This window comes from Syngnathus scovelli, chromosome 9 (assembly GCF_024217435.2).
Source record: "Syngnathus scovelli strain Florida chromosome 9, RoL_Ssco_1.2, whole genome shotgun sequence".
NCBI classification, from domain to species: Eukaryota; Metazoa; Chordata; class Actinopteri; order Syngnathiformes; family Syngnathidae; genus Syngnathus; species Syngnathus scovelli.
The window spans coordinates 3527035-3551627 of record NC_090855.1 but is presented as its reverse complement, the minus strand read 5'-3'; the positions used below and the strand labels follow the sequence as shown (position 1 = coordinate 3551627).

General features: G+C 39.8%; 3 protein-coding genes across 4 annotated transcripts; all 3 read right to left on the bottom strand.

Annotated features, from left to right (window-relative positions):
- Positions 1-491: 491 nt before the first annotated feature.
- Positions 492-9430, bottom strand: slc45a4b (solute carrier family 45 member 4b). 2 transcript variants are annotated; one of them, XM_049730846.2, is made up of 14 exons: positions 9250-9430; positions 7804-8092; positions 7339-7592; positions 4758-4946; positions 4515-4694; positions 3546-4192; positions 3324-3470; positions 2979-3245; positions 2779-2898; positions 2270-2369; positions 2101-2181; positions 1902-2032; positions 1758-1826; positions 492-1686 (listed from the first exon to the last, which is right to left on the bottom strand). In XM_049730846.2, the coding sequence occupies exons 3-14, from the start codon at positions 7541-7543 to the stop codon at positions 1426-1428; spliced, it is 2397 nt and encodes a 798-aa protein (XP_049586803.1). In that variant the 5' UTR covers positions 7544-7592; positions 7804-8092; positions 9250-9430; the 3' UTR covers positions 492-1425. The 2 variants fall into 2 exon arrangements, with proteins under 2 accessions (XP_049586803.1, XP_049586804.1); XM_049730847.2 differs by having other exon boundaries at positions 2979-3227.
- Positions 9431-9937: 507 nt separating this feature from the next.
- Positions 9938-14740, bottom strand: gpr20 (G protein-coupled receptor 20). Its single transcript, XM_049730989.2, has 7 exons — positions 14421-14740; positions 12824-13041; positions 12486-12752; positions 11203-11447; positions 11050-11134; positions 10856-10981; positions 9938-10677 (listed from the first exon to the last, which is right to left on the bottom strand). The coding sequence occupies exons 2-7, from the start codon at positions 13034-13036 to the stop codon at positions 10492-10494; spliced, it is 1122 nt and encodes a 373-aa protein (XP_049586946.1). The 5' UTR covers positions 13037-13041; positions 14421-14740; the 3' UTR covers positions 9938-10491.
- A 1203-nt stretch (positions 14741-15943) lies between these two features.
- Positions 15944-23402, bottom strand: dgat1b (diacylglycerol O-acyltransferase 1b). Its single transcript, XM_049730963.2, has 17 exons — positions 23008-23402; positions 22508-22595; positions 21407-21447; positions 21062-21147; positions 20214-20266; positions 19958-20063; positions 18521-18649; positions 18323-18391; positions 18146-18249; positions 18003-18041; positions 17887-17928; positions 17759-17803; positions 17552-17664; positions 17242-17307; positions 16743-16830; positions 16586-16648; positions 15944-16504 (listed from the first exon to the last, which is right to left on the bottom strand). The coding sequence occupies exons 1-17, from the start codon at positions 23238-23240 to the stop codon at positions 16355-16357; spliced, it is 1515 nt and encodes a 504-aa protein (XP_049586920.1). The 5' UTR covers positions 23241-23402; the 3' UTR covers positions 15944-16354.
- Between the last annotated feature and the right edge of the window lie 1191 nt (positions 23403-24593).

Genomic DNA, 24593 nt, shown 5'->3' with positions numbered 1-24593 from the left:
GTAAAAAATTAAAGAAAATAAATCGGCTAATTGGAAAACAAGCACATTACCGCCACCTATAGGATAAGAAAGTCTGCTTGAGTGTGCAACCAAAACTACAATTTAGTTGTTTTTGTTTTGTTTAGCCGAGATTTTTCTTCTATAAAGGTTTTTACACCAACATACAAAGACTCAAGCAGAATAGTAAGCCATCTGAGGAGAATGTGATGGGAGGTACTGTAAAAAATGACAAATGACAATTGTTGGTGTATTTAGCCTTCTTTTCTTCAAAGTATTTGTTTTTGAAAACAGTTTAAATCTTTGATATAAAAATCTGTACAGCAGCAAAAAAAAAAAAACCACCCCAAACGGTGGTGATTACCTTTTCAACTCAAAACAGGACAGAATCTTAAAAGTTCTTGACATGTACATAAAATCCAAACTACTTTCACTCACGGAAAAAATAAACACACCCTGCTTCAGGCTTCAACGTACCATCCGTATCGGTACCATCCGTATCGGTAAGATAAACAAAAGTCCTTTGGTAGTTCACAGCAAGGAATTTTCTTTTTTAAAAATTAATCGGCGTCATGTCCTGAGGCTTGCTGAGTTAAACGTTGCATAACCCAAATTATGACTTGAAAACTCACTGCTTTGCCTACATTGACCCTTCTGCACTAAGAGGCACTTAACAGTAACTTATCAGCCTGCATAGTTGAATTACAACTCCTGAAAAAAAATAAAAATTGCATATTTACGCTGCCCAAAGTTAGCTTATATTAATCCAAAAATATAATTAAAAATCACAATGGGAGGTTAAAAAAAAAAAAAAAAAAGGCCCTTATGAACTAAAAGTCACTCACCCTAGTTGACTTCCAAGTAGGTACTTGAAGATGTGAGCTGGGAAATGAACAATGAGCGTAGTTATATTAAAAAAAAAATATTTGTAGTTGAGCAAAACTGGCATAAAATATCATTTCACAATGCCACTTGGGGTCACAGCATAAGAGAGCATGACACTCCCATCCCAAAAACTGGTTATGTAAATCAATGTGATCGCAGTGAATTAAGATCAAGAGTCAAACCTGCTGCTGAGCGAAATCTAAAGGTTAGCTATTTGGAAAAACAAGACAGGAACACAATTTTCCTCCTGGGCTGAAATGCAGGAGAGGTGACAATTAAACAGCATTGCGATCATTATTGAAGTAGTTGGAAGGTATTACTGCAGCATTATTAATCGAGGGATGAGACACAAAGTGCTAGAAATGCTTCTCGTCACACGCATTCAGTCCGTCTAGTCCACTTTACCTTGTTTGAGTTGAGGTAGCAATGGGACAGAACACAAAGGAGACCTATATGTGCAAATCCGACCTCCACCATAACGCTTTTTTTTCCTAATACGTTTCCATCTCTGCCTCATTTCTTCCTCTTGTGTTTTGTTTCGGCTCAGGCGATGGTGGTATTCCGCTTCTCATCACCATCTTCTTCATTGTGGTCAAGCTCAGGTGACAAACGGGCCAATTCCCGGTCTCTGGAATCCTCGTCCGAGCCCTCGGGTTCCTCGTCGGGGTATATAACCAGGAAACTGGCGGCCAGGAAGGCGAGGAAGGAGCTGCCGGAAGCCACCATGGGAACGACTCGCACGCTGCCGACGGCTTCGACGACTGCTCCCAGCGCCGATGCCACCAGAATCTGGCTGATGTAAACCTGGGAAGATCCAAAAAAAATTCGACATCCATCCATTTTCCATCCAAGATGAAATAAGGATGCTGACTCACTTGGCATGATAAGATTGCGCAATCAATGCCGAAACCTCTTCTTGTGTTGGCCGGACTGTGATGGATGAACTAAGAAAAAAAAAAGAAAATTTGTTTTTTCATGCACTATTAATGCCAAGAGATTCAATTTTGACAAATCTGTACCTCTTTAATTTCATGATACTGTCCAAGTAAGGCATAAGGACAGTAGGACATGCTCATGGAGATGATGCCCATGCTGCTGATCATCACCATGGCAACGTACACATTAGGAAAGAGAGCCATCACCGCGGTTCCTAAAAGAGTAGAAAGGCAAAATTGTAAACATGACATACTGTTGTTGGTTTTGTCACGCATCCTTTACCTGCTGCAAAACACAAAGTGCCCAACATGTAGATGACCTTGATGCTCAGGTCAAAGTTATCCAGGTACTTCTGAAGGACGGCTGGTTTGGAAATAGAACCCACGTAGGAGAGAAGGGTTATTTTTGGAGCATTACTGGAGTCCATTTTGGAGAAATTGAGTTTTTATACCTGAGCAGAGAGCTGCAGTTGCCGCATTGACCACCAGGCCCCAACACCCCATCTGGACCCCGCTGTTATAATTCTGAAACTCTGTGGAATTGGCCGGTGCCTGGAAAAATAATATTATAAAGAGATGAATTAAGCAAAATCTTTACAAGTGTTTCAAACAGACTGATGATTTGAATGCCACATTCCCAAACGCATTACGTTGAATTAGTACGCTTGTGTATTTTTTTTTTTAACAAGCCAATCTCTTTTAAAGTATCTTTTTTCATTCATGCAAAATAAAATTGTATTTAAAATTTTTAAATACATTTTAAATAAAAATATTGACCATTTTAAATGCAATTTTATTTTATTTTTTTTAAATAAAATTATATTTTGCATAAATTTAAAATACAAATTTAAAATGTTATTGATAGATTAATCCATTGAATAATGGATTAGGAAAATATAGTGACATCACTATATTAGTTTTCTCCAGCAACAAAGCAAGGTATGTGTGTGTACGTGTGTACCTTGGGGTCACCATTGAAGATGACTTGTCCCATGAAATCTGTGTAGAAGATAGCTTGAGCTATGTAGGAAAACCATGTGACCAGGTGACAGACACACAACCTCCACAGCGGCTTTGGCATCTGCACGGTATAAAAACCAGAAGAGACCGTGACATCATCATTTTAAAAAAATAAAATAAAATACTGCAATGGTGCTTCACCTTCAGCATGGACAACCAGAGCAGTCGTACGGTGGTTCCCCTGCTGGGTCCGTCATCGCTGCTGGAGTCTTTTGAAGACAAACTGCTTTCAGATAACTGAAACTCCCGCCTGTAGGCGTGCAGCTGCAGATCACTCAGATCATTCAGGCTGCGTGACGTGGCGATGGGCGCGGGGCTTGAAGTGGTTGCCCGTCGGAGTCGGTGACGCTGGCATCTCACTCGTCCGTAATAGGAGAATGTGAAGGAAGGCTGAAGAAAGAGGGACAACTAATTTGGAACCAAAAGCTTTTTTTTTGCTTTGGCACTCACAAGTCTTCACTGGAGACATTCAGGAATGCGTTTTACTTGTCGGTAGAAGGTATGTTTGTGCGGCCGTGGAGAAGCGGTGGCGCTGAGGAGTCGAGTACCGGCTTTGTTGGAGGTGTGGTTTTTGTTGGCGTTGCAGTTCTCGGTGGGGGACAAGCCAGCGTTGACCCCGTTAGCTTGCTTGGTCTGCTTCACAAAAAAGAAATAAAAGTCTTACAGCTCTTTGGAAACAAAAGATCTAATAGAAGAGCTGTACTTTACCTTTGGTTTCATATGTGGGCCTTCAGAGGCAGGACTAACTTCATGAGGACCATTCAAAAGGCCATTAACTTCAGATAAGGCAGAATCTCCAGATTCCACAACTCCATCTGTAAATTTGGGCGGTTCCCCGGGACTCAATGACCCAATATTCTGGTTTGAAGGCTTGAAGCAGTCTTCCAGCCCTACCTGGATTTCAGGTAAAGCCTGCTGTACCTCTGGGAGGAAAAGTTGGAGGTCAAGGTCAGGATCCAGCTTGATTTTGGTGTCTGGCATGGCTAAGACTGAGTCGCTTTTACTCCGCATTCGCTCCATGACCAGAAAGTCCATTTCCTTGGCCTCGTGTTCCGATTTCTGGTTCTCTCGGCAAGGCGGGTCTTCTTCTACGATAGCTTCAAGAAGCAGCGAGGTGTGACTAACAAGTCGGAAAGACGACTGACTGGTGGAATCTCTTCTCGCCGCGTTGTTGAGATACTGAGTTGGCACAAACTGCTTCTCCGGGATGCTGAACATGTGCAGGATGACGGAGACGATGAAGATGATGGCAGCGAAAAGGAAAAGCACTTGTTGCTGGGACTTGAAGGCTTGGCCCAGAGCTGTGCCGGTCCAGTCGAGACCACCTAGCATGTAGCCCAAAGCACCGCCAAGACCTGTAGAGACACACAGTATATAAATAATCAATATTTTTGAAACTTTTTTTAATTATTTAAAATTGTCTAAATGATTGAAATTTCAGTTTCTCAACAGTAAATATGATCCAATTTTTATTATTATTTATTTTTATTATTTTTATTATTATCATCATTATTATTATTATTTATGTATTTTCTGTTTTTCCTTGTTTTTGAATAAACATGCTCTTTAAAAATAATCTGATTAATTAATCGACAAAATAATCGATTATTGAAATAATCCAAGCTGAGAGATGGGTCCTTCGGAAAGATGTTCCCACACACACGTGGGAATGGTTACCTGCTGAGAAGGCGTGGATATTCAGCGCCATATCTTGCTCCTCCGTGTCGGCAACATCGAGGAGATAAGCTCTGATGGGTCCGTCGCACGCATCGGCGCAAAAGTCCAGCACCACCACTCCCAAAATGGTGAGGACGATCCCCATGGGCTGGCTACTTGGGCTATCGCCGATGGAAAGACCTGAAAACCACAATATTGTTTGGTGAACTCTCGTTCTTCTTAGCAATAACCTCTTGACCTCACCGATTAACGATCCGTTCAGGAACAACGCCATGCCGAGCAGCACGCCGACACACAACGCCAGTATGAATGGCCTCCTCCGGCCCCATCGTAGCGTACAGCGGTCGCTGGCCGAGCCCATCACAGGTGTGAGGATGAGACCGAGGACGGGACTGAGGAACCATGTTAGACTATAATATTGCTCAGGCAAACCTAGGACACACAAACACACACATGTTGTATTCACACACACAATAGAATCGATTCATTCAAAGAAATTTTCGACTCAAGGAGAGGTCACAGGACACGCAACGGTTCACTTTGACAAAAGAACCTTCTAACTTGAGTCTCCAACACAGTCGAGAGTTGTGATCGTTTGTAAAATGAATCACTGCCATGAATCGGTTCTTTATGAGGCTGCCGTTTTGGAACGAATGGTCTTAAATGACAGCATTCATATTTTTGTCATGCATTGACTCGGATTTGAACGGGGGACACTTTGTGTCTCTTCGTTTCGAGTTAGCTTGCGCTAACCGATGACGATTATTATGAAAGCGCACAAGTTACCAACCACAATAAGACTTCCACGTGAACTTGTGACCTGCACACATTTGGTTAGTTTGAAGTACACGCATTCATGTTGGTCTGCCTTCATAACAACGGCTGAGATTTTTCCATCCCTTGTAGAGAAGTAGAGCTTTGTTTTCGTCTCCATTGGATTCCGAGCCAGTCAGCTGGCCGGTTCTCACGGGAAGAACATGTTACCCACGCCGCCTTCCTCTGCTGAGGTTTTCAATACCCTCTTAAGTCAACACAATTGCGGCTACAGTTGCAAAGCATGCAAAGGGAGGGGGAGGGGGGGGGTAGTTAGTATACATTCAGCAGTTTAGGAAAATTAGATTGTATTTTTTTTTTAATAGGTGAGGATTAAGATTAAATGTGACAAAATATATGTTCCGCTTTTCTGAGAGTTAATTCAAATTTCAAGTTCAAAGTTCATCTCGCCAAACTACATATTGTCGGAAAACATATCGGAAAGCAAATTTCTTGCCGTTGGATTGTTTTAAAACGTATATCAGAAGGCGATTAAAAAAAAAAATGGAGTGCAGTACTTGACTGCAACCAGCAGAGGTGCTATTGGTCTCAAACGAAGCCATTGTGACATCGCCGACGCTAAGTTGTGATAGAGAAAAAAATATTTCTGACCTGTTTGTGTTTGCAAATGTATTTTAAGCACTGGGAAATTGCATAACCGGCTTAAAGGCAAATAACACAACTCCCAAGAAAAACACAACAAAACGAACCGCATTTGCATTTTCAACAGATTGGGAAACAGCACAGCAAAGCGGGACGCTTAGAAAATGCAAATACCTCCGGAACGCCCTGAATAGGCTCGTAAACCTAATCTTTCTCTCAATATTGCAAACGCGGAGAAAGACGGTGAAGCTGAAATGCGCTGCGCTGGACATTCTTGACATACCAGGAAAACGTGCCTTTGTTCCGTTTGCCATTGACATTGCTGAGAGCTATTGGCGGCCCGGCACGCGGGTTACGTGACACTATGCTGCAATGCCGACCCGCTTCCCAAAACAGGGATTTTGAAGATGGGCATTGCTAAAAGCAGCTCGTGCAATAAAAGGTTTACGCTTGGTGAAATGGAAAAGCGAGGCCTTGCCCTTTTATGACTTTTACTAAGTTAGCGGGGCAAACAGAGGATTTCACATGCTGCTTTGAAGCTAAAGTAAATACAGTAAGGGCCGTTCGAGTTTTTACTTAACAACCTTATAATGAGAGTTCTACAGTCGAAAACGGCAACATAAGGAAACTCTTGCACTGACTTGTTCTTTTTTTTTTATTTTAATTTTTCACTGATTTATTCGCGAGCGCCTTCATTTGTGAAGGCTAAATGCAGAAAGTGTTTTTTGACACAAATGCTAAAGACAAATTTAAAAAACAAGACACTCTGGTCAAGCCAGCAGAGTTCTAAATATTGGCTTAAGAATTTCCAGGCCTCGCAAAATACAAATATCAATATAATTATGAACGCTAACAATAAATAAAAACATTAACACGGTATGATAATATTTAACATTATTTAATGTTTTGCTTTTATAATTTATAGCTGTATCCTCGGCGGTCGGCACTCGCGGAATCTTATTTGTGCATTTTCCTCCTGTTTTTGATATAAAACACAATTGTCATCATTTTAGGGAAGAAATATTGATTTCCCGCCGATGCATTTTAATGCATCTAAATTTATATGCAGATTTTCGCTATTTGCTGGCTGGCCCAATCTTATGCCCTGCGAATGCAGTTTTGATAATTTCATATTTTGGACTCTCTCTTGAGAGTGCACCAGATCACCAAAATATTAGGAACATCTCATTATGATTCCGTCAATTATTATAAGTGTTTGTTTTCCGTGAGTGAATATCCCACACCTCATCCATCAACCATCAACTTGATCATGTTAATATTTGACTTTCAAAACTGAAATCATTAAACTAGTTTATTGTTGTTAGCAATAAAAGTGGCAGAAAACTCAATTAGCTTAGCAAGTGCGGGACTATAGATGATCTTTATCACTGCGGAAATGTTTTCTTACCTATCTGAAGCAAAACAGGTGTGACCAAGGCAGTTTCCATAGCGTAGCAGAATTCTCGACCGAACATCACGGCTCCGTGCATGACCCAGCGGTGGAGGGGGATCTGCTGCATGCCTCGCCCCGATGCTTCCTCTGCATCCTCCGGCTCACTTTCGTCTTCCGTCGGCCTCCTCTTCTTGAGCTCGGAGGGTGACAGTTCTCCCATTGCTGCTTTGCTACGTGCTTCGTTGCCGAGTTAAATTCCGATTGTAATTCTAGAAACGAGAGAAGTCATTAGCTGAAATATCCCTCCATATATATAAATATAAAATAAATCAAATTAAAAATAAAATAAATTTATATTTTATATATATATTAAATTAAAATTTAAATATATATAATATAAATAGATTAAATTTGTATTATATATTATATATTTAAAAAAATAAATATATTTTGCTTCCTTGCATTACCTCCACCACTTACCTACAAATGGGTGATGATGAAAATCTCATCCTGTCCATCCCGTTTTCTGAAGGTTTGATAACGTAGCTCAGCAGGGAAGCGGCAATGTTCCTCAGTATGATAAAATAAAAAACCTAAAAGGAGAGTGCTGGGTAAAGGTTTGGAGTTACACTAACTGCAGTAACAGCGGCAGCATGGGGTAGTGGAAGCTTTTTGGATTGTGCAAGATTTGTCAGCAGAGCGTGTCCAGGCAGAAGCAAAGGCTGCTCGGGGTCAAAATGCATGCGGGTTCCTCGATAAATACGGTGACCTGCAGAGAAACAGGACAAAAACAAGATTGCATACACTACCTGTATTGATTTGAACTCATCCTCCACATGCAGAACGTTTTTTTTTTGCAAACGCACTGACACGTGATCTGTTTAAGACAAAATTGCAAAACAAATTTATCTGGCTATCAATCAACCTTCAGGCAAATAAAGTGAGAAAATAGAGTAGCATTCGTAAGAGCTGATCTGGAGCCTCCACGTTACAGTATATCATGTTTCCATCACCACTTCTCTCATGTGTGACTGCTCAATGATACAGTTAATAAACAGAAGAAAGAAATGAATTCATGCAACGGCGGCATCGTAATATAGTTTATCCCAAGATAACCACGCCAGTATGCCCCCACGCCCCCTGAGGAGCTTTGAACATTGGGATGACAAGCAATTTGATGATGTGAAGATCTTCTGATGAAGCAACATTTGTCATCAGTGTCAAGAATTCCGAAGGCTATGGAAAAATCCATCTTAAAAATACACCATGTTTTGTGACATAATAATAATTTGGATTTGGAACTAAAGCTAAATTAAGCCTCACTTTATGTGGTGTGGATTTTAATATCATTGCTCTACCATCATCACTTTTTAAGCTTATTCAACTTTTGATGCAAATTCCTTCACAGGAATTTGACTTTATGCCAAAAATGATGACGCCACGTCTGACTCACCAGACTTTGATGATGATCTTTTTGCAAAACGCCATAGGCGACTAACATGATGAGCAATCATCATAAATCAACTTGGCTTTGTCAGCATCCAAACAGATGCAGCTTTTTTTTTTTTTAATGAAAGAATGTTGCATCATACATTAACGTGAAAAGAACAATATGTACGTAAATAGCACCTCCTAAATTAATGTTTCACCACCTTGGAATGATTGGTATTAGTGGAAATTGTTGCTCCAGTCGGGACATGTTTTTAGTAGGTTGTCTCTACCTGTTGATGTTACGACATGCTCTGATTTACTCTTTATTTAACACTAGCAGTTGTCAGGTAGAGCAAAAAGAATTAAAGCATTTTTATAAGTCAAGTCCAGCTGCAGGAAACGATTTGACTTGTTGGCTAGAAACGCTAACCTGTCGTAAAACGGTAACTCAAGTAATCTGACTTTTGGAAATGAATAACGGTGCAGAAACTATACCTGAGGGATGTTATTCCATAAAAACACCGGTTGATCGTCGCGAATTGTCTTCGATACCGCGGACAGCGAAGCGTTTAGTTTGGGTTAGCGGGCTTGGCTAACCTTTGGCAGCTAAAGCGGGAGGTTTTAACGCTTCACTTGCAACTACAGTACGGCCCCCTCAATCTCACCGGTTTCCACAGTAACAAAGAGAGGCGTGGCCAAAAAAAGCCAGTGAGTTGCGTCATCATACGTTTTATTGCCGGAAGGTGACGACATAATAAAAAAATCAACGAATTAAATGTATATAAATCATTACTATTCGGTCCATTGAAAATGCATTTAATTAAAAAAAGGTGTAATATAAAAATAAAATCACGTATAGTGTTTTAAATATATGCGGTTAAACCAATGATGCTATCTTAATTAGTATCCGAAATTTAAAACACACCCATATGTAAATTATTTCTCATGCTAAATTCATTTGAGCAAATAGTTTTTTTTAATGAATTGTCAATTTAATCAATATTACATATTGATACTGTATTAATTTTTGTTGCGATCATGTTCATGTTAATATTGCAATATTTTACGATTTGTAGTCCATCATTATTTCCGAGATAAGACGTCAAATTTTATTAATTTATTCACTTGGGTTAGGTTCAATATTTGCTTCATTAATTTCTGACTTGAAGCCCAGTGTGTCAGATTTGGGTATTTTGCGAATTTTGAAATTCCTCCCTGTCCAAAACGGTAAAACGTCATTGGAATCGAAAAAAATCCACCTCAAAGTGCTTTTTTAAAGCTGAATGGACCCTTTATGTGGCGTTTATGACAGGTAGTTTGTTAAAAGTGTTGCACAGAACAATATATCAAAAGCTCTACAGAATGTTTCTCCCAGCAATGCTGCCCTCTGCTGTTCAAAAAGCATCATTGTTCCTTGGCGCTGTCTTGAACTCTTCTGAGGTAATCCAAGCCATAAAATGATTTCTCCAAACAGTGACAGGTGTAGTCTGTCTCATTTTAAAATTGCTGTATTTCATCCCTCTTTCTCATTCCCATCGAGCTCCTTTGTTAATGGCAACATTTGATTTGTGACCATTAAAGTCCTCCCGCTTTGCTTCCTTCTGCAATGTAAAATGTCAAGCCAGAAGCGAGTCCTTATCATCTCAATGATGAATTGTATTCGTTTTATCAATTCTGTTCAATGATGTCCAATATGCTAGCTGTCCCACAGTTGATGCTGTAAATTCCTCATGTGATTTACAATTTGTGAATCCCTTCAGTGCCTTTCTGTGGTGAAGAGGGAATGGTGCTCATCATGATCACATTATTAGGGACAGCGGTGGCAGCCTCCCCTCCTGAGGCCTTGGAGCTGTGCTGCATGCTGATGATATCACCGCTGCTTTGCTCGGCCTCGGCACGGCGGAAAATATTCCTCATTGTCGCCTGCGCGGGAAAGTAAAACTTTGTTATAACTAATTTACTCAATAAAGACTGCTTTAATTTTGGGGGAAAACCTGTCCTGGGGTGTGCGAAATTATGCAACTACATTATTTCCATCTTTAATTTTTTTACTTTCCATCTCACATTGATAATGATAAAAAAAGTTTTCAAATCCATATACCTGGAAGTTGTTTGTGACAAAGCAGTAGACCACGGGATCCATGCAGCTATTCAGGCTGCTGAGCGTGACGGTCAAATGGTAGACGATGGCTTGGTGAGGCATATCGGGGTAGAAATGCACCACTACCTACGTGATAGACGCACAATTCAATATTTGTTCGACTTTTGATATTGATAAGAGCGTGCCAGCTCTACCTGTCGTACGTGGAATGGCGTGAAGCAGACGGTGAAGATGATCAGCACTGTGGTCAGCAGCTGGATGGCCCTCCTTCGTCTCTTCCTGCACAGATACGACACAATCTACTGACCTTTTATATTAACAAAATGGAGGCAGAATTTAGGTTGTACCTGCTTTGCTGCATTAGGCGTTGATCGGAAAGCGCCCATACGATCCGCAAGGTGAACACAACGATGACGACGAGGGGTAGAAAGAACTCGGTGAGGGTGAGGAAGAGGAGCTTGGAGAAGAAGCAGCCTGTATGTTGGAAGGCCGTGGACAGGAAGGAGTAAGTGACCACGATGGCGAAAAGCCACACGCAGACACACACGCATTTAGCCACGGTGCAGTTGCGCCACCGACGAGATGCTTCAACCTGCAAGGACATGACAGTTAATGCTTTTATTAAGCAGATAGTTAGAATAAATCTGATTCTTAAATAATTCAGACCAACTATCCATCCATCCATCCATTTTCTGAACCGCTTAGTCCCCACGGGGGTCGCGGGCGTGCTGGAGCCTATCCCAGCTGTCATCGGGCAGTAGGCGGGGGACACCCTGAACCGGTTGCCAGCCAATCGCAGGGCACACAGAGACAAACAACCATTCACACTCGCACTCACACCTAGGGACAATTTGGAGTGATCAATCGGCCTACCAAGCATGTTTTTGGGATGTGGGAGGAAACCGGAGTGCCCGGAGAAAACCCACGCGGGCTCGGGGAGAACATGCAAACTCCGCACAGGGAGGGCCGGAGGTGGAATCGAACCCACACCCTCCTAACTGTGAGGCGGACGTGCTACCCAGTGCGCCACCGAGCCGCCACTCAGACCAACTATCACCTCACAAATGCCGTTTTAATATAATGTACAGTAACGTACTAGGCCTAAGTGTTCAAAGACAACACAAAGTTTTTGTTGCTGAAAAGTCTATTTATTACACTAGTTAATTTTTTTTTTTAATCAGAGATGGCTAGAAGTGTCCCTAAATTGAATTTTTAATGCTGATTTAAACAAAACAAAACAAACAAATGTTTAATTTTATTTTTTTACACATCAGGTTTTTGAGATATTTTCTTTTTTTTTGTGATTTACTATTATGGTGTTTCAGAAAAAAAATCCACCTAACTAACCTTTACTTGTCTCTGATTTAAAAAAATAAAATAAAATCTGGACCAGCGTTATTGTAAGCCACTAACATTTTGACATTTGGTTATTGTGACCACAAAAAAAGATTAAATGTTTTACCTGGAAATCGATTTTTGATAAAAAAAAATATATATATTTCAGAAGAAGCAATTAAAGCTCATTTAAAAAAAAAAAAAGTAATTTTGATTATCAAATATTAAACATTTCAGGCTTTACAGGGTTAAGAAAATTCTTTCCCCCAACTACGGCTTTTGTCGGCAGACTCACCTGCACTATGGCGAGATATCGATCCACACATATGCAGGTGAGGAAAAGGATGCTGCAATACATATTGACAAAGTAGCTGAAGACGTGCAAGTAGGAGCAAGTCAGGCAAGCCCCTCCGCTGTAGTAAAGCAGGATCCGTGTCGGCAGGGAGAGATTGACCAACAGGTCAGTCACGGCCAGATTGATGGTGAAGATCACCGAGGAGCTTTTTTGCTTGGTGCGGAAACAGAACACATAAAGAGCCAACGTGTTGAGCACCATGCCCACCTGAAATTGGAGATGCTCTCGTCAACAAAACAATCAGAAAATATGCTAATTCAGAAATTAAATTTACATACCAGGAAAATGAGGAAGTTTATGACCATGAGCGTGATCCAAAGTCCATAGAAGTCCTTGTAAAGGCCTTCATCCAAATGAGCTATTTTTTGAAGATAGGCTTCCATGCCGCTTGTGTTGCTGACACTGGATACGTCCGAGTGGCTGACAAGGGAAGTGTTGCTAACCGTCCAGGATGGCGTGCTGTTTGCATTCACGGTGATCATGACGGACATGGATGCTGAAGATGACAGCAGAGTGCAAATTAAGCTGTACATGGATTAAAGAATACGTGTAGATAATTATAAAAACTGTTTTCTTACATTTATCTAAGGTCTAATTTCGAAACCTGCTTAATGAATGGATAAATAAATACAAATAAATTAATATAAAATAAATAAAATAAAAAATAAACAAAAATAAATATATACAATAAATAAATAGGAGGGCATCTTTAAAATAAAAAATGTCAGCGCACAACTTCCGTATGGCTGTTTATGTTGGCATGGCTACAACAACAACCAAAAGAAAAAAAATGGAAACCCATCTTCAGTTTATTTATGCTATCTATTTATAATGTTATTTATTGCCACAGCGCAAAGGGAATATAAATACAAATTATTCATTCTCATCAAGAGAAACCTTTTTGATATGGGCTGATATATCCAACATGTCTCAATTTGTGTTTATACTGCCTGCGGATTTTAATAGTTGCCTGCTTTTAGTGGATTTAAAAAAAAAAAAATCTTATCCATCTATCGATCATCCATCTAGCGGCTAGATGCAACCTAAAGTGCCAGCTAATGAATTTTATTCTGACTTGACGACACACTCACTGTATAAAGTGAGACGTGAATAATGTCCCTTGTTTTTGAGACAAAACAAAGGTGGTAAGAAAAAAAAAATGCAACAATGACATTTACTTCTTGTCTGAATTGAATTTTTTTTTCATCTCTACCAGGCTGTGTACTCCTTCATTGTAAAAAGGAGAAACAATGTTCAGAGAGCAATAACAACCATAAGTAATACATCATGGCGACCTTTACCTATTGCACAGTATAAAAAAAATTGGCTAGCTACAAGACATTATTTTTGCAGCCATCCTAAACAGCTCCACTATTTGTTAAGATCTACAATGTTTTTCCACAGCCAGTGAAAAATCTGCTAATTTCCTTTTTTTTTTTTGTGATCCCACCACAGTTAAACCATTAGACACACTCTCCGAGTCAATATATTCTTTTTTTTCGGAAACATACTTGTGTGGTCGCCCTAATGGACTCTCAAAATTTATTTAGTGCATATTTCTAACCAATACATCAATGCATAGTGTCAGCACGTTGCTGTATATATAATACATCAAATATAGTGCTGATGCAACGACTGCAAAGAGTCTCGGCGAGGAGTCCGGAGGGATTCAGAGGCACATCACAAATAAATTCTAGCAGCGTGGGAGTCTCTATAAGCTTGTGCATGTGAGGACTATAGCAAAGGGAGTGCTGCTCAACAGTATATATTTTTGTAAACACTCAAATAAATCCCACTTTGGATCCCAAAGTGACGATTTTGCTGTAATATAAAAATCTGTAATTGCATCGCTCAGGGCATGAGAGTATTTCTTACCTTGAGAGAAAACCAAAATAGCCCAACAGGAGATTCACGCAGTCCCGAAGGAGGCTTCAAATTCTAGTGATGTTTTCCACGCAGGGCTTTGCATTCATTGTCCTGGTTCACCTTGCCCTACAAAATTTCACACAAAGTGTCATCATCATCATTATCATTTTGTGTCCCTGTAGCTTCTTTGCTTCATGCATGGTTCCTCAATTCACCAAAGGCCTCAATTGTTTTTCTATTGCTCCTTGTCTCTTCTGTCTTTCTATTAACTTCTCATCCCCCTCTTCAAATGGATTCCAACATCCCTCCCTCCGTTTGGCCCTCAGACAGGAAGTCCGAGAATCTGTTTACATTTTGATCAGACATGCCGTGCCCATGTGAATCGTATGCTAATAGCACAACTCACACAGACACACACTAATCACATAGTTCTGAGGTTGGGGGTTCAAATCTGGGCGCCGGCCTTCAGAGGCGGAGCTAGCTGGTGGCCATCGGTGACCGTGGCCACCCCACATTTTTGAATTAATGGCAAAGACAAAAATAATCAAGGATAAATCAGACATGAAGGTAATTTATGCTAACTTAAATCCCAAATATTAATTAGCATTAGCATATTTGGCTTTAAACGGCTAACATGTACTGATTTAAAAAAATGTCCAGAGTCTTTTTAAGCCTCACCTCAAGGTCTCTGCTACATCCCATCTGACAAACTGAAGACAGGTTTTTGTCTCCCGGTTTCCTGTTGAGAGGATCATCATCACTCACAGCTTGGCAACGTTCCTCGGAAACATCCGGGAAAACGGATGTCTGGACAAGAGGCCATGGATCAACCTGTTACTGAGAAACGACACGGAGAAAAGACGCAGGACACGGTAGACAGAAAAGAAGCGAAGGGCGACGAAATAAAGTCGGAGCGAGTAAATGAAGGTTATGATTGTGTTTGTATGTATGAAGATAGAAATGACAGGTGGATGAGAGTATGATGTGTTTTTGTGCGGGAGTGTGAGGGTCACTAATGACGTTCCAGGGTGTGAGTCAAGCAAGGAGAAGTGAAAGACTGTTCACGTCAGGATGAAGCAGATGATGGACGACAGACGGCAAAGTTTCGGCACCTTTTATGTCGCTCCATCCGTTCTCATGATGCATGACGTGATACATTTGTCATGGATGAGAGGACGATATATGGATGTGTCTGTCCTTCACTTGTCTCATTTTGCAGCACGATGAATTTTTTTTTTTGCAAGTTTGACGGAATGTTTAGATGTTTGTTCTTTTTGCACATATTATTTAATCTAGTATTAAAAAAATATCTTATTGTGATTCCTGAAGGTGTTCTATTTAATTCAATGTCACCGTGAAGGAAAGCAGGCTTGTCTTCCCGTCATGGTGATGAGAACACGTAGAAAGTTGGTTGAACTTTTTGAAGTTGGTATTGATTTTTTCCAAACTGTGGTTGGTTTACAACGTAACGTGCTGTGCATTTATGAAGTGGGAGCGAATGGTAAATAGAAGAAACAACCTTAGACTGTTGCTCAAGTCAAATTCACATTTATTTCCTTAAACGCTTGACAGCACAGCAAGATGAGTTTTGTATAAACATGATTAAAAAATAACAAAAATCTCAACAGCATACGTTTTTTTTTTTTTTTTGATAAAGCTGGATGACAAGAACACTATGAAGGCACTTCAGTTTCTGTAGAAGTTTACGAGTATGTTTTTTTCAAAAATTAAGTGCATCGACGGAATCAAAAACTGTTTTTCTTGCAAAATAGTGTTTAGTGCAGGATACTTCGAGGTTTGCAGTACTAAAAAAAAAAAAAAAAATCCTATTCGTACCAAGTTGCATGAGGATACTGGCAAAAAGTCACCTGAAAATATTTTCAAATAATAATTCCTATTTTTTCAGGACAAGAACAGATAAAGCAACATATAAATATAAAATATTAGTGTGTTTCTTGTCTGTAATGCAAAACGTAGTAGTCATGGACGTACATCAGGACAGCGGTTGGTTGACCAATTATGAGTGACATCCACACTGCGGCGTTGCCGTAGTTACCACGCAGGTAATGGCCAACGAACCAGGCTAATGGAAGCTAATGAAGAACAGAAAAATAATAAAGGATTATTTTAAAACATCACAAAATATATATAAATATTTTTCCAAATCAGCTTACCTGAGCCATCATGCCCGTAAAGGCCCACAGTCGGAACATCCTCAGAGGGACACTCACCAGATACTAACATAGAGATTGGGAGAAGAAAAAAAAAAAACAACAACAGATGGCATGATATCTATTTCTAAAAGTCTTCATTTCAAGGGCTCAGCTGTACCTCGTGAAAGAACGCCGACAAGAAGAAGACTGCGGACTGGCTGACTATCTTACTAAAACCTCTCCTTAGCAACGGCTTGTAAAAGTGCCTGGAAGAAGAACATGTGAGATATTAAATGAAGAAAAAAACACAGATTTTATTTATTTGAATTATCATGGTACAAACATATGGGTATTTTTTTTTTATATATAAGCCTGTGAATATTGGTATTTTATCTGTCTACATGTGTTGCTCCACCGTTATTTGTTAGCATGAAGCTAAACAGACTTAGCCAAAGTTGAAGCTTTGTGGTTGTGTCATTTTTAGTTTGACTTATAACTAGAATATCTTAAATTTGCTGAGTTCGATTTTCTTGCTTCGGACTTCTCTTTCGAGACATTTTCCAAACACGTAACAGTGTCATGTACAGTGTGCTCGCATCAAACCAAACGCTCCCCCGGAGTTTACGTCGAGAAATTTCGCTGCTCTGTCTCCAACTTTAAGTGTGTGAATAACTCACCGGAGACACCACTTGTGAACGGGGATGTTCCAATTCTGCCAAAAATATGTCACCGACTCCGAGTTCCTGAAAGATGAGTCAGGAAAATCGACACAGAGGCTTTACAGAGTCTAAATAATGGATCACTGGGTATGACACTTTCATTAATACTGATGGAAAACTCTATCAGACACTTTTAATACCCTCTCACACCCGCTAGGCTTTTCAAAATGATCAACTGTCACTCACCGCATTCACAGCCACGAATTACAGTAACCAGTCCAATGAAAACCTCCAAAAAATAAAAAAACTCCAAGAAACAAATATTTACCACCAGTCTTTGTAGAACTGCCGGTCTCCGAAGCGCAGGAGCTCCGCTGTGAAGTTCAAAGATGAGTGGAAGAACCAGTAGAAAAACATCAACCAAAGCAAGTGGTTGGGAACCTATAGAGAGGCATGAGAAGAATGAAAGACCATCAAAATGAATAGCCGTCTGTTATCAGCAAAGCTACAACATTTTTTTATTTTTTTTACTCACAGCCAGTCTTAAGAGTCTCTCAGTCATCCGAGATAGATCCATGTCCTACAATACAAGAGTGGAAAGAGGAGAAAACGATTACACACCCAAAACAATTTTTAAACCTGCCTGACATGCTCCACGCTCACCTCCAGTGGCTTCATGGAGCTTTGAATAATAGGAATCATCCACTAGAAGAGAGATGATAAAAATAGTGGTAGGATATTCTCAGATATGCATCATGATGAGAGACACTGAAGTGTACCTGTTGAGTGAGGCCCACTAACATCTGGATGAGGAAGAGCTGAAGATAAACAGTTAAAATGTTGTTAGTGGACAACACGCTGAAGATCATACTTGAAGTTGAGTAATGAATACTATTTGCTGATGGATGAAAAATCTTCTTACCATCTCAAAAAGTCTCCTTAGGAGGAAACCCATGCGGATCTTCGGCGAGCGAGGAAAGTTGAGCTCGTAGCATAGAGTCGGAGCAAAAGCAAAGTAGTACAGGTCTAAGCAAACACAATGAGGGGGCTACATGTGATGTTCGGAATAGTATAAAATAAATAAAATAAATAAAAGTACCTCTGATTGTAAGGTTGCCAGGGTAACACACTTTTTGGTCATCTCCGTTGAAGTATTTTGATGATGGACCTGTGGACACCAAAAAAAAAAAAATCTCAGAAGATCCATCACATGCTGCAGTAACATACGCTTGCCTATAGAGGTCACTGTAAGAACACAAGCAGAGAATAGAACCAGCCGTTTGTATGTGCAACTTACATGACAGTGACCTTGCCAGTTTCTTAGCCTTAATGACGCTCAGCTCTCGACACCACATGTTGACGTCCTTATAGGAGTAAAGCTTTAGGAAGAGAATGGTGTACGAACCGAGTGCAAATGCACCTCCGACTGAAAGAGAGGAAGACAAGATGGCATGTGAATTGCAGAGACGAGCATGTTGTGATACTGATACACTTAAACGCACGGATACAATTGCACGCACAAATAAAGACTGTTGTGCCAGCAGGGGTAAGGTGCAGGTCGGAGCACCTGGCGTCAAATCACAGCCCATCTTATTCATATGCCATCTGTCTCTCTGGCTAATGTAGCCTCCAGACAGCTACCGGTGATCAGAGTGACTTTCTATCCAAGTCATAAAAGTGCCATTAAGCTCACAAACATTTTCTCGGACACGTCCCTATTTAAAAAATAATAATAATTCTGGACTTAACTAGCTCGATGTCTGTCCATAACCCAACGAGTAAGTTAAAAAGGAACCTATGAAATATTGAGGTGGATGGGATAGCAAAAAAAAAAACAGTTTTGTTGTTTTTATTGGCCACTGTGGAGTCCGGTTTGTGTGTATACACACTTGGTGGTCTTGTACACACGCACACACCTGCCCTCTCGTACTGCCCTTCCGGTGTGAACAGCCGAGCTAGGGAGGAGAACGGACAGATGGGCTGACTCCTTTCCTCATTCACCTCCCAGTAAGAGGAGAGGACAGGACCAGAGGGGAGGGGAAGGAGGGGGGACAAATTACAAAAAGCAAAAGTGACACTTTTTTCCCCCTTTTATGATGTTTGGACATCAAACTCATCTCAATGCCAAGTCAACATCTCAGCCTAATACATGCAATAGACGGAGTAAATTACCATGCATTTGCAAGAAACCCATTATCGGCCTCATAATATGTCTCATAAAATTATACATGGCTGAACTAGACGGATGACTAAAAGACAGAAGCCATGCCAAAAATCTGCACTCACCGTACTGTATTATGTTAATGATGTGAAACTTTTGGGGGTTAAGTGACAACAGTGACCTTGATAGGGATTTTATTTACTGATTATGGTGAAGGGCAAAACAACTTGAAAAGCAGCCTGAAGTATATTCTAGAGCTTTGTGTTTTGCAGTGGGTTGCTCCCAGGAAGACTGTGAACCCGTGATGACCCCGTCTTGCAAACCATACACACTTTGACAACACTCGCCTTCTCTTCCTTCGCCAGCTGGATCCGATCCAGATATGACCAACTGCTCCATTAGCGCTAACCGACTCCAATTATGACAGGTTTATAGGAGACGTCTTTTAGTGCACAATCAAATGGGACGACTGCGGCTTTGAAGGACAAAGATACTGTAGGAATGCTCTCTTAATCTTTACTGCAATGACATCATTTTCAATTGCATGTAAAAGATTTTTTTATTTTATTTTACCTGGGGTTGTGGAGGGCACCAGGAGGACCACTGCGGCAGGGAATGTCAGCATAACAGACAAATTAACAGTATGGATAAGAAAGCCGACACGCTCACTGAATGAACCCTAAGCAGGAGCAGGAACAAAAACAGACACAGGGTCAGCGCAGTTAGTTGGAAGAAAAATGCTAGCGATGAAAAAATTGCGTTATTCGATTATAACGATGTTTGAGAAAGATAATGAAAATATATGCTGGATATTTTTTTTGCCACTTACCTTTGACAACTGTCTCTCTGTATAAAGAGCCACCATGATAAACACATTGGACACTGTTGAAAATAACATATACATTTCAGCAACCAGTTTTGTAGCCAAATTATTTTTTTCTGATTTTTTTTCCCGAATTTTTCCAACTGAATGTCCCTCGCTTAAATCAACACAAAGCCTCTTGGCTTTGGTTTCACAGACACGATCACACTCAATTTAACAGCAATCCTGCCAAAAGAAATGAGCTAGCACTAACAGACCGTGCGTCGGGGTTGCCTGCCATGCTACATCTACAAGTATTACAAGGAATTAATTTCTTTTGTTTTGCTCGACTGCAGAAGGTTTATTAAAGGCTGACATTTATAATAAGAAACGATACATCAGGCTTGGATGGATACCATGAGGTTGAAATCCTTAAAGACTTAAAAGTATAGAAAGATGTGTTGTAGTATTTGTTTTTTTCTTGCTACACTTGGGGAATGGGAGTGATGACGACTAGAAAAAAAAGTTGAGTCAGGATAGTTCAAAAGCAGCATATGTTGCTTTTTTTTTTTTTTTTTTTTTGCAGCACAATACCTATGCGGTATATCAGTATATAGGGCAAAACTGCAGGAGACAAATTGAGCTGCACCACTGCGGACTTTCACCTATTACAAAAAAATATACACGACTCTGTGCCTCTTTCTCATGGTCACTGGTTGTGTTACTTAAACAGCTAATTTGATAATTACAAAAATAATGTGTAATGTGTAATAAATGGACTGAATCAGGGTTCATATTTTGAGGACATCCTTTTAAGTATTTTACAATAATTTTTGCCTTCAGAGTTACCCAAGCAGTACATTTATAGTGCTTACCAATTATCAGGCACATTGCTGGCCAACTATAGGGGTCCTTCAAGAATAAGGAAATGACTTGAATAGGGTCAACCAGAATCCCGTATCTGTGGGAAAAAAAAAAGAATTAAAAAAAATATATGTATATAAAAATAATAATAATAAATAATAATTAAAAAATAACATTAAGAGCCGGATTAAAGTGCTTAGCATAGCGGTTTCATAAAAAACAAAACAAAAAAAACTATTGAATAAATTAATTTCTTTCAATGACCCAGTAAAATAGATAGCTGTAATAGAATAAAAATATTATACAGTAAAAGTTGTATGTAATACCGACGGAATTTAAAAGTAAATCTTGCTCACCTCAACAGGTTTTCTAAGAAGAGTCGAGCATTACTAAGTACCTGCAACAACAACAAAAAAGAGTTACAGGATAGTTACATGCGTTTCTTTGGCAAAATGTCACTTTTTACTTGCTCTAGATCACTTTTTTTCCATTTATGAGATAAATCCTCCATTTTCTTCACCATTCTTCCTCACCTCTACTTTTTCTTCTACTTCATCATACTTTTCTCTCATCATTTTTTCTCTTATACATCTTTCTCTGGCTCACTCTCTGTATTTGTGAATGGATGGTGATATCTCATTACCCCACACAAAGGCTCCATTCCATGCCTGGGGATGGGACAGAAGTTCAGTAGGAAAGAAGGGGAAAACCTCTTGTGATGAACACAACGATTTGTGTTCAAAGGCTGGATTAGCAGCAGGCAGGCTTTGCTATAGCTGCATCCCTGCTTCTATTCTCACACATTCAGTCCCTTATTCCATCAGAGAAAACGGAAAATGGTCAAATGAGTTATAATAACATTTTGCTATACCTGGAAATAATCTGGGTTGAGAGTACATAAAGTGCATTTTATTTTGACTGAGGTGGATTTGACCACACTGTCAAATTTACTCACAGCACATTAAGGGGACTATCGATTGAAAACGCAACACCTTGCCAAGATGTATATTTATAGTGTTCAAGTTGGCAAAAGATCAATTCTGACAATGAAAAGGACAATGTGAGTGTCTTCTTTTTTTAATCACTCAGAGTGTAATAATTTTGAACTTAAAGTATAAACCAAACTCATTCACCTGAACATGGTTATGTAGTAAAGGAATTCAATGGTGGAAATTTGTTTATTTATTTTCTTTTTTTTTTCCTCATTGAAGTCCAAACTCGGTCCTGAAGAGCCGTTGTTTTTTTTCCATGTCTCTCTGCTGCAACACACCTGAAGAAGCTTGCAGCAGGGAGACATGGAAAACAGACAGGACAGCAACCAAACAGGAACAGGGACATGCCAGCACTAAATTGTCCATAGGTGTAACTTTCATCAAAAAAATCACTGCAACCTAAGGAAAAGCAATATTACAGACACATGTCCATAAATGTCTCCACGACGTGCAGCATGATCTTACCAGCATGATCACACACCAGTTTAGAATCCCCCTGTAGTTACTGAAACCACTGGATGACGTCAGCAGGGACTCTTGTGTCTTGTGACAGCTTGATGAGGTAAGAATAAAAACGACAGTTGGATGAGCGAAATATCATTTGGGTGTGGTTTCACTAGAACTATGACACACTTTGATTGCAAACTGATGGTAGAACTTCTGGCAAACTCTGTTCAAACAGCAGGGAGGTGATAGTTGTAGTTTACTTAAGTTCTTGAATGCCACATCGCTAAGATAATGTTGATAGTGAAAATTGATTGGAACTAATCAATATTCAAAGTGTACATTTCGAATTAGAATTTGGTTTACAAGCTTAGCTTTTAAACTCGTACATCTTCTCAAACATTTAAATGTGTACCAAACTGTAGCGAACATGTAAACTTCCAGCCTAGTGACGTCATGGGTGCGCTCGATTATAAATAACTTAACATACTTAGAAAGTTTTTTTCTGTTATATAACTTACCTTAAACTGTCATTTATATCATTTTTTCTTTTCTTTTTGTCCCCCTTTGTTGTGGGCCACAAGCGGTCAACTTTGCTTGGATCGCTGTTTGCCTTTTTGCTGTCAGCGGTCACCAAGAACTGAGTGGCCGACATACACTTCTTATGCATCGGCTGCAGACTCGCTCCCTTCCCCGCCGCGAACGTACCCCTTCGTTTGCGAGCGAAGGCCCCGGTAGTGTCCATATCCCCCATGGTGGCCGGAAAAAAACCAAAAGTTTAAGAATAAAGTTCTCTTCACTTGTTCCCTTCGAGAATTAGCATACTTGATGCTGAATTGAGTCCCGTGGGGGTATAAACCAAACGGAAACGGGAAGTTGTCAAACAAATCCGCCCAAAAGTCGCATTTCCGCACAGTCACTAAACAGGTAGGGGTGTCGTGACGTCACGAATAGTGACGTAGAGGGCCGCGCTGTAATCTGACGCTGTAAATAATAATAATAATAATAATAATAATAATAATAATAATAATAATAATAATAATTTATTATTAACTTACCTTAGCTCTATGGATACATATTTGCATATCTTTTAATTTAATGACCATTCCAACTGAAAAGTTGCACTTCGATTTCCATTATCGTCCTTATCGTGATGAAACTACTTAAGAGTTCTTTCAATGAGACTGACCCCTTTTGTCGTTTCTTCTTCAGTACGCTTTTACATATCATGGTGGCAAGTGATCACTGGCATTGATTCAGCTTTATCAGTCCTCTCTGTCGAAACGGTTGTCTTTAAGAGTAATGAGCTTTGGGTGCCTGTGGTTGTTGGGATAAGAGAACCAAGATCATAGATCGATTAAAACTTTAACTTATCGTACATGCAACTCTTTAAAGTGTAACTTCTGCAACATACAATTTCAGAATCTTGGTTGACCTCAGTCTAACTTGCTCATAGCTTTATCCATTCCTTTCTCCAACCACTTTATCCTAACCTGTTCAGATTTTGACCCCAAAAAATGCTGGATGTTTATCACACTTTTCCTCTTTCTGAAAATAGCTAAAAGAAAATGTAAAATATACTTAGTGTTAATCCCTTCAGTCCTCAATGCATCTGAGCTGAGCTTTCACCAGATTTGCTAAAGTCTCAAGTAATAGGCTGATGTCTTGGTCCAAAGATTATTTGACCTTCAAGTTTTTGTGTGACTTTGAGACCAAGTGTGTTGCTCTTGCTGGCATAGTTTTTGTGAAAGCATTGCACAATGACAACAGAAAAAGTTAGCAAGTTGTACTTTAGCCCAATAAGCCCCTCAGACTAGAAACCACTCTGTTGCGTGCAAGTCTGCTAACGCGCCACCGATCCGGTTATTTTTGATAACAGCTAGCCATATAAAATTGAGAGAATAAGAGGTTTTTAGCAATCCATTATTTATGCCTTACCCCAGGGCCTCAAAAGACGCAAAAAAAAAAAAAAAGCTGTGCCTCTGAGCAGAACACAATCTCGCTCTCTGCCTTTTGGAAAATATCATTCTTATTGTATCCATTTACCTTTCATCTCTTCGTTAAGCTATACTCATGTCATCCCTAACAGATTAAAAACCCGTCTAGT